The 13494-nt window shown below is 37.6% G+C and overlaps 1 protein-coding gene across 15 annotated transcripts in view; it reads left to right on the top strand.

Annotated features, from left to right (window-relative positions):
• The window catches only part of PMS1 (PMS1 homolog 1, mismatch repair system component), a 91116-nt gene that overhangs the window by 1847 nt on the left and 75775 nt on the right, over positions 1 to 13494 (top strand). For all 15 annotated transcript variants that reach the window (XR_635605.4, XR_002516197.2, XM_003907726.4 and 12 more), the window contains 2 exons: positions 4763 to 4914; positions 9045 to 9227. Coding sequence is in view for 12 of the 15 variants with exons in the window: in XM_003907726.4 (XP_003907775.3) it covers positions 4783 to 4914; positions 9045 to 9227 (315 nt within the window). In the remaining 3 variants the exon portion in view is untranslated. The remainder of the gene's footprint in view (positions 1 to 4762; positions 4915 to 9044; positions 9228 to 13494) is intronic.

The following is a 13494-nucleotide window of genomic DNA, read 5'->3' on the forward strand; positions in this document are numbered from 1 at the left end:
AGGAGTTCGAGACCAGCCTGGCCAACATGGTGAAACCCTATCTCTACTAAAAATACAAAAATTAGATGGGCATGGTGCTGCGCTCAAGTAATCCCAGCTACTTGTGGGGCTGGGACAGGAGAACCGCTTGAACCTGGGAGGCAGGTTGCAGTGAGCCGAAATTGCTGCACTCCAGCCTGGGCAACAGAGTGAGACTGCCTCAAAAAAAAAAAAAAAAAAAAAGTTGTGCAGTATCATCCCCCTAGAGCACATTTGGGCAATGATGGGATGACTGGGAGAGTAGGCAAAAATCCAATTGTTAAGAAGTTTGTACTTAACCTGGTTGGCAGTTGGAAACCTTTATAAAAATTTTAAGTGGGGCAGCAACATGATGAAATTTAAATACAGAAAGAACCCTATAGTGGTTGAGATTCGAGTCAAAATATCAATTAGGTGGTTACTGCAGTAGTTCAGGAGAGAAAGTTTGAGAGGCTGAATGGAGGCAGTACAAAGAGGAGAGGACTAGTTTGGGAAACTGAGAGATCTAGATAGTAGGGGAGAGATGACTGGGTGGCAGAATGTAGAGAGTGAGTAGAATTTCTAGGATGACTTCAAGGTTTCTAATTTTGCTTTATGTGCCTGGATGGAAAGTGTTTAAGAGCATGGGCTTTGTAGTCAGACGTGCCAAGGTGTGCATCTGCCACTTAATAGTTTTGTGATCTTGAGCAAGTTACCATGCCTTTAAATCCTATTTGGTGATAAAGGTTGATAGAATTCATAGAGTTGTTTTGAGGATTAAATAGAATAATATATATAAAATTCTTATGTTGGCTATTATTTTTATTATCAAACAAGAAATACAGGAAGAAAGCTGATTAGAGTTCTGTCTTGGTGGCTCATGCCTGTATCCCAGCACTTTGAGAGGCCGAGGCAGGCAGATCACCTGAGGTCAGGAGTTCAAGACCAGCCTGGCCAACATGGTGAAACCTCGACTCTACTAAAAATACAAAAAATTAGCCAGGTGTGGTGGTGGGCACCTGTAATCCCAGCTACTTGGGAGGCTGAGGCAGGAGAATTGCTTGAACCCGGGAGGTGGAGTCTGCAGTGAGCCGAGATTGCCCATTGCATTTCAGCCTGGGCAACAAGCGCAGAACCTGAAACCCCGTCTCAAAAAGAAAAAGAAAGTTAGAGAAAGATTCTCTGATCAGTTTGGGACATGTTATGTTTAGGTTGCCTTCAGCTCATCTAAATGATGGTATTTAGAAGGTAGTTGGAAGTAAGGCCCTAAAGTTCAGAAAAAAGTGTGAGATACAGGTGAGCTGGAGGATAATATGGAAGCCAGTTGAAATTATGTATGTAAAGAGAAGGAGGATATTTTTTCTAACGTTTGCGTTAGCATAGGAAAGATGCTGGTAAATTATATTTAGTGGTCCTTCATTAATATTCATGAAGTGAAGGGCTTGCCATGAGTGAAGCATTTGATTGTTCTGCCTGGCATCCTACATTCAAAAGTTGTACAGCAGAAAAAAAAAAAGTTTGGCAATTCAGGACAGGGGTATAGTAGGTTTAATTATACAATTTAATCTTTACAGTTAATAATATTTTACATTGATTTACATTGATGGTAGGATAAAGTGATATTTGATATTTTGAATATATTAGATTATCTAAATACATAATTAAACTTCACTTTTTCATTTTTTTTTTACCTTTTTTAATGTGACTACTAGAAAATTTTAAATGATATATATGGGTTATAGTTTTGTTGAACAGTGCTGGATAGAGTACTGGTTAAAATGGCTGGCTCTGAAATCACACTACTTTGGTTTTATCCTAGCTCTTACTAACAGCTATATAATACTGAGAAAGTTAAACTTTCAAAAACTCAATCAGCTAATCTATAAAATGGAGATAATACAGATATCATATGCTTATGAATTTGGGAGAGACACAAATATTCAAACTGTAGCAATTAGGAGAGAAGAAAGATGACATGACATGGAAGAAGAGTATGAAAAGAGATGCAGACATCTTAAGACCAGAGGACACAATAGGATGGGGTAAAGTGTGATAGAATTCATGCTATGAATTGCCATGATCTTAGTAAACTAGAAGGATGAGGAATATTGGCATGAAATTATAGAGATTTGAAAAAAAAAAAGATTTTGGATTTGTCATTGTAGTAGATGAGGTATTGCAGGGAATGAGACAAAGATGATGAGATTAAGACTGCTCAGAAGGAGTCAGTCTAGGTTTATACCCTAAAGTTTTGTTGATCAGTGTTTTTCTTAGATCCTTGGGATTTCCTAGGTAAGGTCGAAGACTTCTTGAACCCAAGCCTAATGTGTGAGCCCCTTTGGGGTAGGGGTTAGAGGTGGGGGGATTGTTCATTTAGGGGTTTAGAGGAGCTCAATTTAGTCCCAGTACCCTGGGATGTTTTTAGCATTTATTTGCCAAACACTGTAATACATTATTTATATATACTACCTTATTTACTTCTCACCACAATCATATTATATCATTATTAGATCCATTTTGTAGATTAGGTGATTGCATTTTAGAGAGTTTAATTTCCTCAGTGTGATATACCTGTTAGTGTAAGAGCTGGGATAAAACCAAAGTAGTGTGATTTCAGAGCCTGCCATTTTAACTACTGCTCTATCCAGCACCGTTCAATGGAACTATAAGCCACATATGTCATTTTAAATTTTCTAGTAGTCACATTAAACAGATTTTTTTAAAGGTTAGTTTTAATATATTTTATGTAATCTAATGTATCCAAATAGGACATTTTTTTGGTCCAATAAAATCTTGATTCTATAGAGGAATTGTATGTTGCATGTTGTCAAGCTTGTGCTTTTATTCCTGTAATGTTTTCTGTAATTAGGCAATAAGATGCAAAAAGCACCCCCCTCCCTGCATGCTTTACAGATGGAATTTCCATAGGACATTTTTGGATTTTTTGTTTGTTTGAACAAAGGATTTCCAGTTACCAACAGATTTTGGATCTGCAGGTTGGATCTATAAAGGACCTCAAATGCCAGCTTAGAGATTTGAGCTTTATATTGGCTTTGAGGAGCCACATGGTTAAAATAATGTAGGCAGAATAATATAGAGGATAGTTATCTGACATGTCTGGTATGAGACTAGTTCAGATTAACAGTAATCCTAACTCTAAAGGAGCTCAGTGATTGAAAAAGACATTATAACTCATCAGAATGTATGGATGACTAATGATGTTTAAATGAGACTGTTGGTAAGGCACATAACTGATTGTCATCCACTTCCCAAAGTTGTATTATCGCTTGGTCATTCTCAGCCAACATTACACTCATTATAGCACAATTGTTCTCATTATTCAGTTATTACCATAGCATTTGTTTTTAAGAAATCTTTTTAGAACATGCATGTCTTGATTCCAATATTTGTGAGCTTTCAGTGATCCACTGTAATGAGTTTGGACCAAGATATAGTTGGCACAGACATTTAAGGAAATAGATTTGAAATAAAAATCTCAAATGAGAAGTTCTTGGGCCCAGTTACTTACTCAGCTTTCAGCCTCTTAAACGGCCATAATAATAAGTCTAATTTTTATACATAGTACCTACTTTTTATGGTTTAGAGGTTTAAATGCAATCCCATATGTAAAGTGTTTAGCACAATGTTTAGCATACTATATATTTAATGTAGTAGTTGCTGTTCTTATTGTAATCATCATTTTAGTTAACGGCAGTATAGACTGGGTGACCAAAGGTGAAGAGTCATTGAGGCTAATTAGGAAATTATATTGGGAACTAAATGTGAGAAATACTGAGAAAAGAATTGAGAGGATTTACGAGTTGATTCGATTTGAGTCAGGGTGAATGGATTATTCCTATAGGAAAGTCATGGGTTTAGGGTAGGGATTGGTTAATTATTCCTGGAGTTTGAGCTAGTGATTATTTCAGCAGGCAGTTGGAAATACAGGGTTCGAGTTTGCAAGAAAAGTCAGAATTGATGATAATAATTAGTCACACGAAAGTCCTGGAAGAAATTAGAAAAAAAACAATTTCTTCCTCTAATGTTACTGTGGACTTTTTTTTTAGGTGCTTGTGGCAGAATATTGTGGATTTTTTGAACCCATTTTTGGTCATTTTTATTTGTAGGCATTTATATGTATTCATATATTACATATCAATAGAGAAAATGTTGAAGGACTTGCCTTAGCTCTGCCTCCCTTAATAACTGGATGACCTTGGACAAGTTTTCTAATTTCTTTGTGCCTTAGTAGTTTTATAAAATTGAGGTGATAATGGCACCTGTTTTCAAAGGGTAATACTAAGAAGACTTATGGCTGGGCGCAGTGGCTCATGCCTGTAATCCCGATATTTTGGGAGGCCAAGGCAGGTGGATCACTTGAGGTTAGGAGTTTGAGACCAGCCTGGCCAACATGGCAAAACCCCGTCTCTACTAAAAATATAAAAACTAGCCAGGTGTTGTGGTGGGCACCTGTAATCCCAGCTACTCTGGAGGCTGAGGCAGGGGTGCCTGAACCTGGGAGGCAGAGGTTGCAGTGAGTCAAGATCATGGCACTGCACTCAAGCCTGGGTGACAGTGAGATTCCATCTCAAAAAAAAAAAAAAAAGAAGGAAGAACACTTAATATTGTATGTGCTAACAGTTGAGCCTAGCATACAGTAAGTGTCAGTGAAGATGATCTATTATCATCTGTCATTATTATTGCCATCTGTCCTGTTGGTCAGGAATGTTTAACAATTCTTACAAGTTGCATTTTTGTCTTCTAGCTGTTTTGTTAAAAGCAAAAATGAAACAGTTGCCTGCGGCAACAGTTCGACTCCTTTCAAGTTCTCAGATCATCACTTCGGTTGTCAGTGTTGTAAAAGAGCTTATTGAAAACTCCTTGGATGCTGGTGCCACAAGCATAGATGTTAAACTGGTGAGTATCCTTGAGAACCCAGATACCTTTAAGACAAAGAAAAGGGGCTGGACAGATGTTTCCTCTTTAAACTGTTACCTTTATTTTATTTCTTTACACCAGTAAATTATTCTTAGGACATTGGACCCTTTGTCTTAAGAGTAAATCCTTAAAAATAAATTTTAATTTAAATTAACATTATAGTAACGCTAAAGGAAATATAAAAGAAAACATGTTCTTTGTTTTTTTGAGACATGTTTTTGAGACAAAAAACATGTTGTTTCTTTGTATTTTCTACAAATATTGGTTATTCATGTTTCTTTGTTTTAAATATTTCCTTTTGCATTTTATTTTTTCCATCTAATCTAATTTCAAACCATTTCTCTTGTTACTTTTTTCACATTTTAAAATATAAGTTCTGTATATTAAATCATTTGAGTAAATATGGCCTATATCACTCATTATGATTTATTGCAATTAGTTTCCATGACTAGTTCCCCTGTTCTAAATTGCTAACACATAGATATATGGTCTATTTTATTCATTTTTGTGTCCTCTATACCTGGCTAGTACCTAGTACATACTAGGAAGGTAAATAAATCTGATTGAATATAAGAATACATTTTTTAAAATCTCCTAATTATCAGATATTTATGCTGTTTCTGGTGGTATAGAACTAGAAACAATGCTGATAGAAATATATTTGTAGGGCCGGGTGCGGTGGCTCAAGCCTGTAATCCCAGCACTTTGGGAGGCCGAGACGGGCAGATCATGAGGTCAGGAGATCGAGACCATCCTGGCTAACCCGGTGAAACCCCGTCTCTACTAAAAAATACAAAAAACTAGCCGGGCGAGGTGGCGGGCGCCTGTAGTCCCAACTACCCGGGAGGCTGAGGCAGGAGAATGGCCTAAAAACCCGGGAGGCGGAGCTTGCAGTGAGCCGAGATTACGCCACTGCACTCCAGCCTGGGCGACAGAGCGAGACTCCGTCTCAAAAAAAAAAAAAAAAAAGAAAGAAATATATTTGTAGGAAAGGGACCTAACCTTTTCTTATCTACCAGATAAGATTCTATGAGATGGACATACTATTTGTATGTATATTTGTGTGAAAATAAAATCCTTTCTTATAAATCACTTCTTATAAAACATTGTGACCTAACTACTATACCCATTTTATTTATTTATTTATTTATTTATTTATTTATTTATTTATTTTAACTGGGTCTCGCTCTTTCGCCCAGGCTGGAGTGCAGTGGTGCGATCTCAGCTTACTACAAGCCCCCTCCCCAGTTCAAGCAATTCTCCTGCCCCAGCCTCCCAAGTAGCTGGGATTACAGGCGCCTGCTACCATGCCTGGCTAATTTTTGTATTTTTAGTAGAGATGGGGTTTCACCATGTCGGCCAGGTTGGTCTCGAACTCCTGACCTCAGGTGATCTGCCCACCTTGGCCTCCCAAAGTGTTGGGATTACAGGCATGAGCCACCCGCGCCCAGCCATACTATACCCATTTTACAGGTAATGTTCTGAGAAGTTTCCCAAAGTCTCATAATTAGTAAGTAGTGGAGCTAAGACTGGAATCCAGGTCTTTCTGACTCTAAAACCCGTTCTTGATCTTCTATCTGTGCCAGTGGTTCTCATGATGTTTGGGTACATCAGAATAACTTAGGATGTTTGTTAAAACTGTTACTGGGCCTTACTCACAGAACTTCATAGTCTAGATGGGACCTGAGAATTTGCATTTCTAGTAAATTTCTAATTGATGCTGATGCTGGTGGGTTATGGAACACACTTTGAGAACCATTCTACTCTATCAAACCTATATTCTGTTTTTAATACACTCTAAGCTTTATAAACAAGAAAAAAAGTATATTAAACCCAAAGAAAGACAGTTTGTTTTTCTTAGGCATTTCGTGTAGTCAGTTCAGTCTGATTAGAGTATAATTGATAATAATTAAACAGGATTAAACAGTTTTATTTGACAGATTTCACTTAAGAATCTTTGGCAGGCAAACGTCCTTTTCTTAAACATTTCTGAAAGAAAAACTGGTTTTTAAAATAGTGTTACAAAGCCAACAGAAGTCCTGTATAAACTAAGTTAAATATTTTAATCTGCCTGTAAATTTTAGTCTCTTGACATTTACCAGTATTTGCATTGTAAAATTTTAAGATACACACCTTAAATGTGTGGCTCTACATAATAAGACCTGTTTCATTATGGTTTTATGCTATAATAGCTATCCTGACTAGATATGTTTTCTTAATTAATTAAACATGATGATACAATTTTAAACATTTAAACAAATCTTTGTCTTCTTATTATGGGGTTTCGAGACCATGTTGCCCAGGCTGGTCTCAAACTGCTGACCTCAAGTGATCTGCCCATCTCAGCCTCCTAAATTGCTGGAGTACAGGCGTGAGTCACCATACTTGGCCCAGTTTTTCTTTAAAATGAAGAAGAAAGACTGTTCCCAGAATGTAAACTTAACTTTATTCATTTGTTTATTTATTTTGAGATAGTCTCACTCTGTTGCCCAGGCTGAAGTGCAGTGGTGTGATCTCAGCTCACTGCAACCTCTGTCTCCCGGTCTCAAGCGATTCTCCTGCCTCAGCCTCCCAAGTAGCTGGGATTACAGGTGTGTGCCACCACGCCCAGCTAATTTTTTGTATTTTTAGTAGAGACTAAGGTTTCACCATGTTGACCAGGCTGGTCTTGAACTCCTGACCTCAAATGATCTGCCTGCCTCGGCCTCCCAAAGTGCTGCAGTTACTTGCATGAGCCACTGCACTCAGCCAAACTTAATTTTAGATTGAGAGAGGTGTGAGGAACAAAATGTTACGCATCTCCCTCCTATGTTTTGTATATCTAATTTATCTAAAAATTGCTGACATATACAGTATTATATCATTTTAGGTTATTAAAAAGATGTGATATTATTTTAAATACCAGAGTCAGTATAATTATAGAAAGTTTTTTTCCCCCTTTATAACTTGCATCTATGGTCATACACGTAAGACTTTGTGGAGTAAAGTCAGGCTTATTTATTATGGAAGTTGGCTACCAAATTTAGAATATGGTGTTCATAGAAAGTATGATCACTATGGGAATTTAAATTTTGTTTTTGTTATATTTGCATATTTTTAGTATTAGAATATAAAACTAAGCAATGAATTGAGATTTTGAAAAAATTTTCGTTGTCTGGTATGATGGCTCACACCTGTAATTCCAGCACTTTGGGAAGCTGAGGCAGGAGGATTGCTTGGAGCCAGGACTTTGATATCAGCCTGGACAACAAAGTGAGACCCCACCTGTACAAAAAATAAAAATAAAAGTAGCTAGGCCCTGGCATGCGCCTGTAGTCCCAGCACCTCAAGAGGCTGAGGTGTGAGGGTCACTTGAGCCCAGGCATTCAAAGCTGCAGTGAGGTATGCGCATGCCACTGTACTGTATGTCGCCTGAGTGACAAAGTATCTTAAAAAAAGTCTTGATTTTTTTTCGATTAAAACTCACTGTAGTTGCCAAATTAGATGTGTTTTCTCAGCAGTTTCCTGTTAGATGGCTGTTTGCAGAAAAAGATTTAAAAAGTTATAATGTAGTAAACATAAAGATTTTTATGTGTACAGTAAGGGAGAAAGTATTAAAAATCAGGTTGATTCCTGCCATAGAAAAGCAAAATAAGTAAACAAAAAAATAAATAAATAAAAATCAGGTTGAATAATGATACTTGCTAGGTTCTTCCTGACGAGAACATGTGTTACTTTGTTGCTGATGGAATTCTGTTCTGTTTTGGTTTGTTTGGGGGCCATAGATACAAAAGGTGTATGTAGTTCAGAAGAATTTTTTCAGTCAAGTGTAAACATAAATTATTGTATACTGTAAATACCCATGATAATGAAACAGTGAAAAGAAACCTTAAAAATCAGCCTAACCTCCTTATTCAACAGTTGAATCTGTGTCCAGAGAAAACAAGGGAGTTGCCCATTGCACAATAACTAGAAATTAGTAGAGCTAAAGAATTTAATGTTTTATATCCATAGTGCTATGCTTTCATAAAAGTAAATAAATGTCAAAATTCTTTCACTTGTGTTTCTTTCTCAGTGTGTTAACAGTTTAATACTTTTACATACTGAAAGTGTTTTTTGACATTTTTTAGGAGAACTATGGATTTGATAAAATTGAGGTGCGAGATAACGGGGAGGGTATCAAGGCTGTTGATGCACCTGTAATGGCAATGAAGTACTACACCTCAAAAATAAATAGTCATGAAGATCTTGAAAATTTGACAACTTACGGTTTTCGTGGAGAAGCCTTGGGATCAATTTGTTGTGTAGCTGAGGTAAGGTAATTATATTGGTTATTTTAGTGATTTCATATTCACTGAATATTACAGTTAAAACTAACCCGGTATTTGGTGAAGTATGGTTTTAATTATTTTTATTATGGTAAAATATACATAACATAAGCCGGGCAAGGTGGCTCATGCCTGTAATCCCATCACTTTGTGAGGCCGAGGCAGGTGGATCACCTGACGTCAGGAGTTTGAGACTAGCCTGGCCCACATGGTGAAACCCCATCTCTACTAAAAATACAAAATTAGCTGGGTGTGGTGGCTCACATCTGTAGTAGTAGTCCCGGCTGAGGCAGGAGAATTGCTTGAACCCGGGAGACAGAGGCTGCAGTGACCCGAGATCGTGCCACTGCACTCCAGCCTGAGCAAGACAGAGCGAGATTCTGTCTCAAAAAATATATGTATATACATAACATAAAATTTATCATTTTAACTATTTTTAAGTGTACAATTCAGTGGCAGTGGCATTAGCTATGGTCACATTGTCATGTATCTATCACCATTATTCATCTCCCCAGCGTTTTCATTATTTCAAACTCTGTACCCATTAAACAATGATGCCCTTTTCCCCGTCCGCTAATACTCACTGTTCGACTTTCTGTCTCTATAAATTAGACTATGCTAGGTATCACAATTAAGTGGACTCAAAATATTTGTTCTTTTGTATCTGGCCTATTTCTCTTATAGTGTCTTCAGGGTTCATCCGTGTTGTAACATGCGTCAAAATTTCCTTCCTTTTTAAGGCTGAATAATATTCCATCGTGTGTATATACCACATTTTGTTTATCTGATCTTCCATCGGTGGACACCCGGGTTACTTTCACCCACCTTTGGGCTATTGTGAATAATGTTTCTGTGAACATTGGTGTACAAGTATCTGTTTGAGTCCCTGCTTTTACTTCTTTGGGGTATATACCCTGAAGTAGACTTGCTATGTCATATCATAATTCTGTGTTTAATTTTTTGAGGAGCAGCAAAGTGTGTTTTGCATTTAAAAATTGTAAATTGTATTAAGAAAATTAAACGGATATTTAACTATAGCACTTCTCAGAGCCTTTACTATGTTCAAGCACATTGTAAATTTCTAAGGTTGGTTTATATAGGTACTTTTTCCTATACCTGCTTGACCATGAAATTCTTTTATTGAGAAAGCATATCATTTTTGTTTGCTTGTTCTGTGGACTACACTTTGGAAATACCACTCTAATCTCAGTTAGTGAGATTATGCCCTAGAGATGTGAACTGACTTGGTCTAAACCCTACCTAGTTAAGGGCAGATTGGATCTAAGAACTTTAACCTTCTGACTGGGTTAGGTGCTCAGTGTCTCTGTTCTCCTGAGTTCAGTGCTTGACACACTCAATTGCATAGTACAAATTATACTACACCGCCTCTGCCCCGATCTTATAACTAGTTTGTGGCAAAACCCATCTGGAATCTTGATCTCTTCATTTCTGTTATCTCAGTTGTGTTTGATTACATGACTCTCTACTGCTTTTTTTGTACTGTACTATTACCCTATGGATGTTGGGCTCTTATTATGTAACATATCTATGTGCCAGGTGACAGAGTGATTGTGAGGGTCTCTTGAGCTATTGAAATTTGCCCAGTAGCCGTGTAAAAATCCTTCATTTGTGCTTAGGCTGGCAGACCCTATTTAGGCAAGAATGTTCCAGTACAGTAAAATGATAGGACTTCATACCTGTTGTTCTGGAAAAGTGACACAGACACGAGCTATTGTTGCTGTCTCTCCTTCTGGTCTTTGGACATCTGTTCAGTAGTCCAGTCTTCCCAGGAGTAATGATATATTCTCTAGGTTCATTGTGGTCTTCCCTCAGCCCTTCTGTTTTTGAAGTGCTGGCATAAGGTAGTGTAGGTTTTCTCCATTTTTTGTGGCTATGATTCCAGCTCAGTACAGATGCTGCTTGACTTATGAGGGGATTACATTCCTGATTAAACCTTTGTAAGTTGAAAATATTGTAAATCGAAAATGCATTTAGTATGCTTAACTTGCTGAGCATCACAGCTTAGCCTTACCTACTTTAAACATGCTCAGAACACTTACATTGGCCTACAGCTGGGCAAAATTATCTGGCAACATAGGACACTGGAGAGGATCTGTTGTTTATCCTCATCTTCACATGGTTGACTGGGAGCTGTGGCTCACTGCCTCAGCATTGCTAGCGTGTCCACTGCTTTCTACTGAATGCATATCACTTCTGCGCCACTGTAAAGTCAAAAAATCCTAAGTAGCACTGTTGTTAAATTGGTGAACATCTGTGTTCAGTTTTTTTACTTTTGGGCTTTTCTGGCTGTGTAACATCATGTCTTAAGTAGGCCAGAAAAATTGCAAAGGAGATGAAGTTTAAGTGGGAGATTTTGCTGTTGGAGCATAGAGGACTAGGGGCCCTTGCTTATTAGAATCCAGATGTTTAGACATCATTAAAGGGAAATTGTTACGTGTACTCTTAAAACCGCTGTCCAAAATCTAGCACACTACGTATTTCTCTATTTTCCTCAGCACTCGCTTTATTTAGAGTTCACAGAGCCTCCAAATAGATTTTGGGGAAGAGTGACTAGAGGGTTCAACTGGACATTATTCATTTTTCTCCCCGAGACTGTAAATGGGAATCCACAACTCTGGATCTTGTACGAAGAGTTTGTTTTTAAAATTGCATGAGGTTTGCACCAGGGAACCTCTGAACCTGCTCGTATGCTTTAGCTGTCAGTGACTACTTTAGAAGTCATATTTTTTTTTGTTTTAGAGCATAAGTATTTGATTTTTTTTTAACTGTTGTTCAGACTTGACAGATAGGCTTTACGCTTTATTTGGTAGATTATTGTCAAAAAAGATAATTTGGCATTTCTGTATTTTCTGCAAGATATATGTAACCCTTCAGAGCTGAAATTGGTCATAATTAGCTTTGCCTGCTAGGTGGCAGCACTATACTTGGTTTTTAGAAATAGGTTTTACATGAGCCGTATGATTTATTCAAATCTTCACTGTAGTTCTGAGTTTAGATGGCAGTTTTGTATGTTTTTGTCCATTGGTGACTTTCTATCTTGTTTCCTTATTTGATTACTTAAACTCACTTGATAGGCAAGTTTATCATTTTGTCTTTGTTTTATTTTGAGGCACTCAAGTGGCCTTGAGTATAAATAAAATAATTTTGCTCATCAGAATTACAAAAGAATTGTCAAAGTATCACAATAGTGGAAAACTATAAAGTTTTTTTTAAAAATGTTTGCAATGCCAAGCATTTATATTAGAAAATATTAACAGTATTTTATGGAGTTTCCTTTCTTACAAGTCTTTGGGAGAACCACATATAGATGTGTGTGTGTATGATTTACACACACACCTACACTAACAACACAATGAATTTTTACATATGTATACTCCTGATCAAGATTTAGACCGTTATCAGAACCCCAGAAGGTTCCCTCATACCCACTCCCAGTCAGTACTCCTCAGAGGTAACTGCTGTTCAGACCTCTGTCAGCACAGCTTAGTTCTTTATATTCTTGAACTTGATATAAATGAAATCTTACGGTATGTATTATTTTGGCACAGAGTTTTTGATGATGATTTAGGTTTGATTGTACCTGAAAACTAAAGGAAATACAGAGCTAGCTGGAAGGAACTTTTATAGTAGTAGGGGACCCTAGTACACTATCTAGATCCCCCACTTCTGGACTGAGCAGTCAGCCCCCAGCTGCCAAGAGTGTTGGTGACTCACCACTGAGTCTCCATCTGGAGCTTGCCCTTATTGCAGCTGAAGAGAGCTGCCTTACCCAAGTCATGCAGGGCAACCTGCATCCAATGAATCCAGTGACTGGTTGAGGGGTTATAAAGGTCCCGGTTCAGGACAACATTGCCCTGTGCCCACTGGCGATCATTCCAGAGAACCCACCAATAAACTGCCCGCTCACTAATCTACATCTCAAAATGAGCTTCATGGATTAGCCAGCCTACAAATGTAGGTCTTCTGTGCTTCAGTCTCTTCATAGTACTGATGAGGAAACTGAGGTCTTTTGAAGCCAAATGCCAAGTCTTCTTACCTCAACTTCAAAATACTGTCTCTCATACTCAAGTAATGTTCATTGTGTACTGCACACAGGGTGCTGCGCTAGGTAGTTGATTTCAGAGGAATTGTACACAGTGAAATATGAAATTTGTAACCTATTCAGGGATACATAGTGTGTTCAAGGCAAAGCCCAGAATTCAGTCCTAATTTCATGCCTTTCAGTAGTGAG

The sequence above is a fragment of the Papio anubis genome, chromosome 10 (genome assembly GCF_008728515.1).
Source record: "Papio anubis isolate 15944 chromosome 10, Panubis1.0, whole genome shotgun sequence".
Taxonomy (NCBI): Eukaryota; Metazoa; Chordata; class Mammalia; order Primates; family Cercopithecidae; genus Papio; species Papio anubis.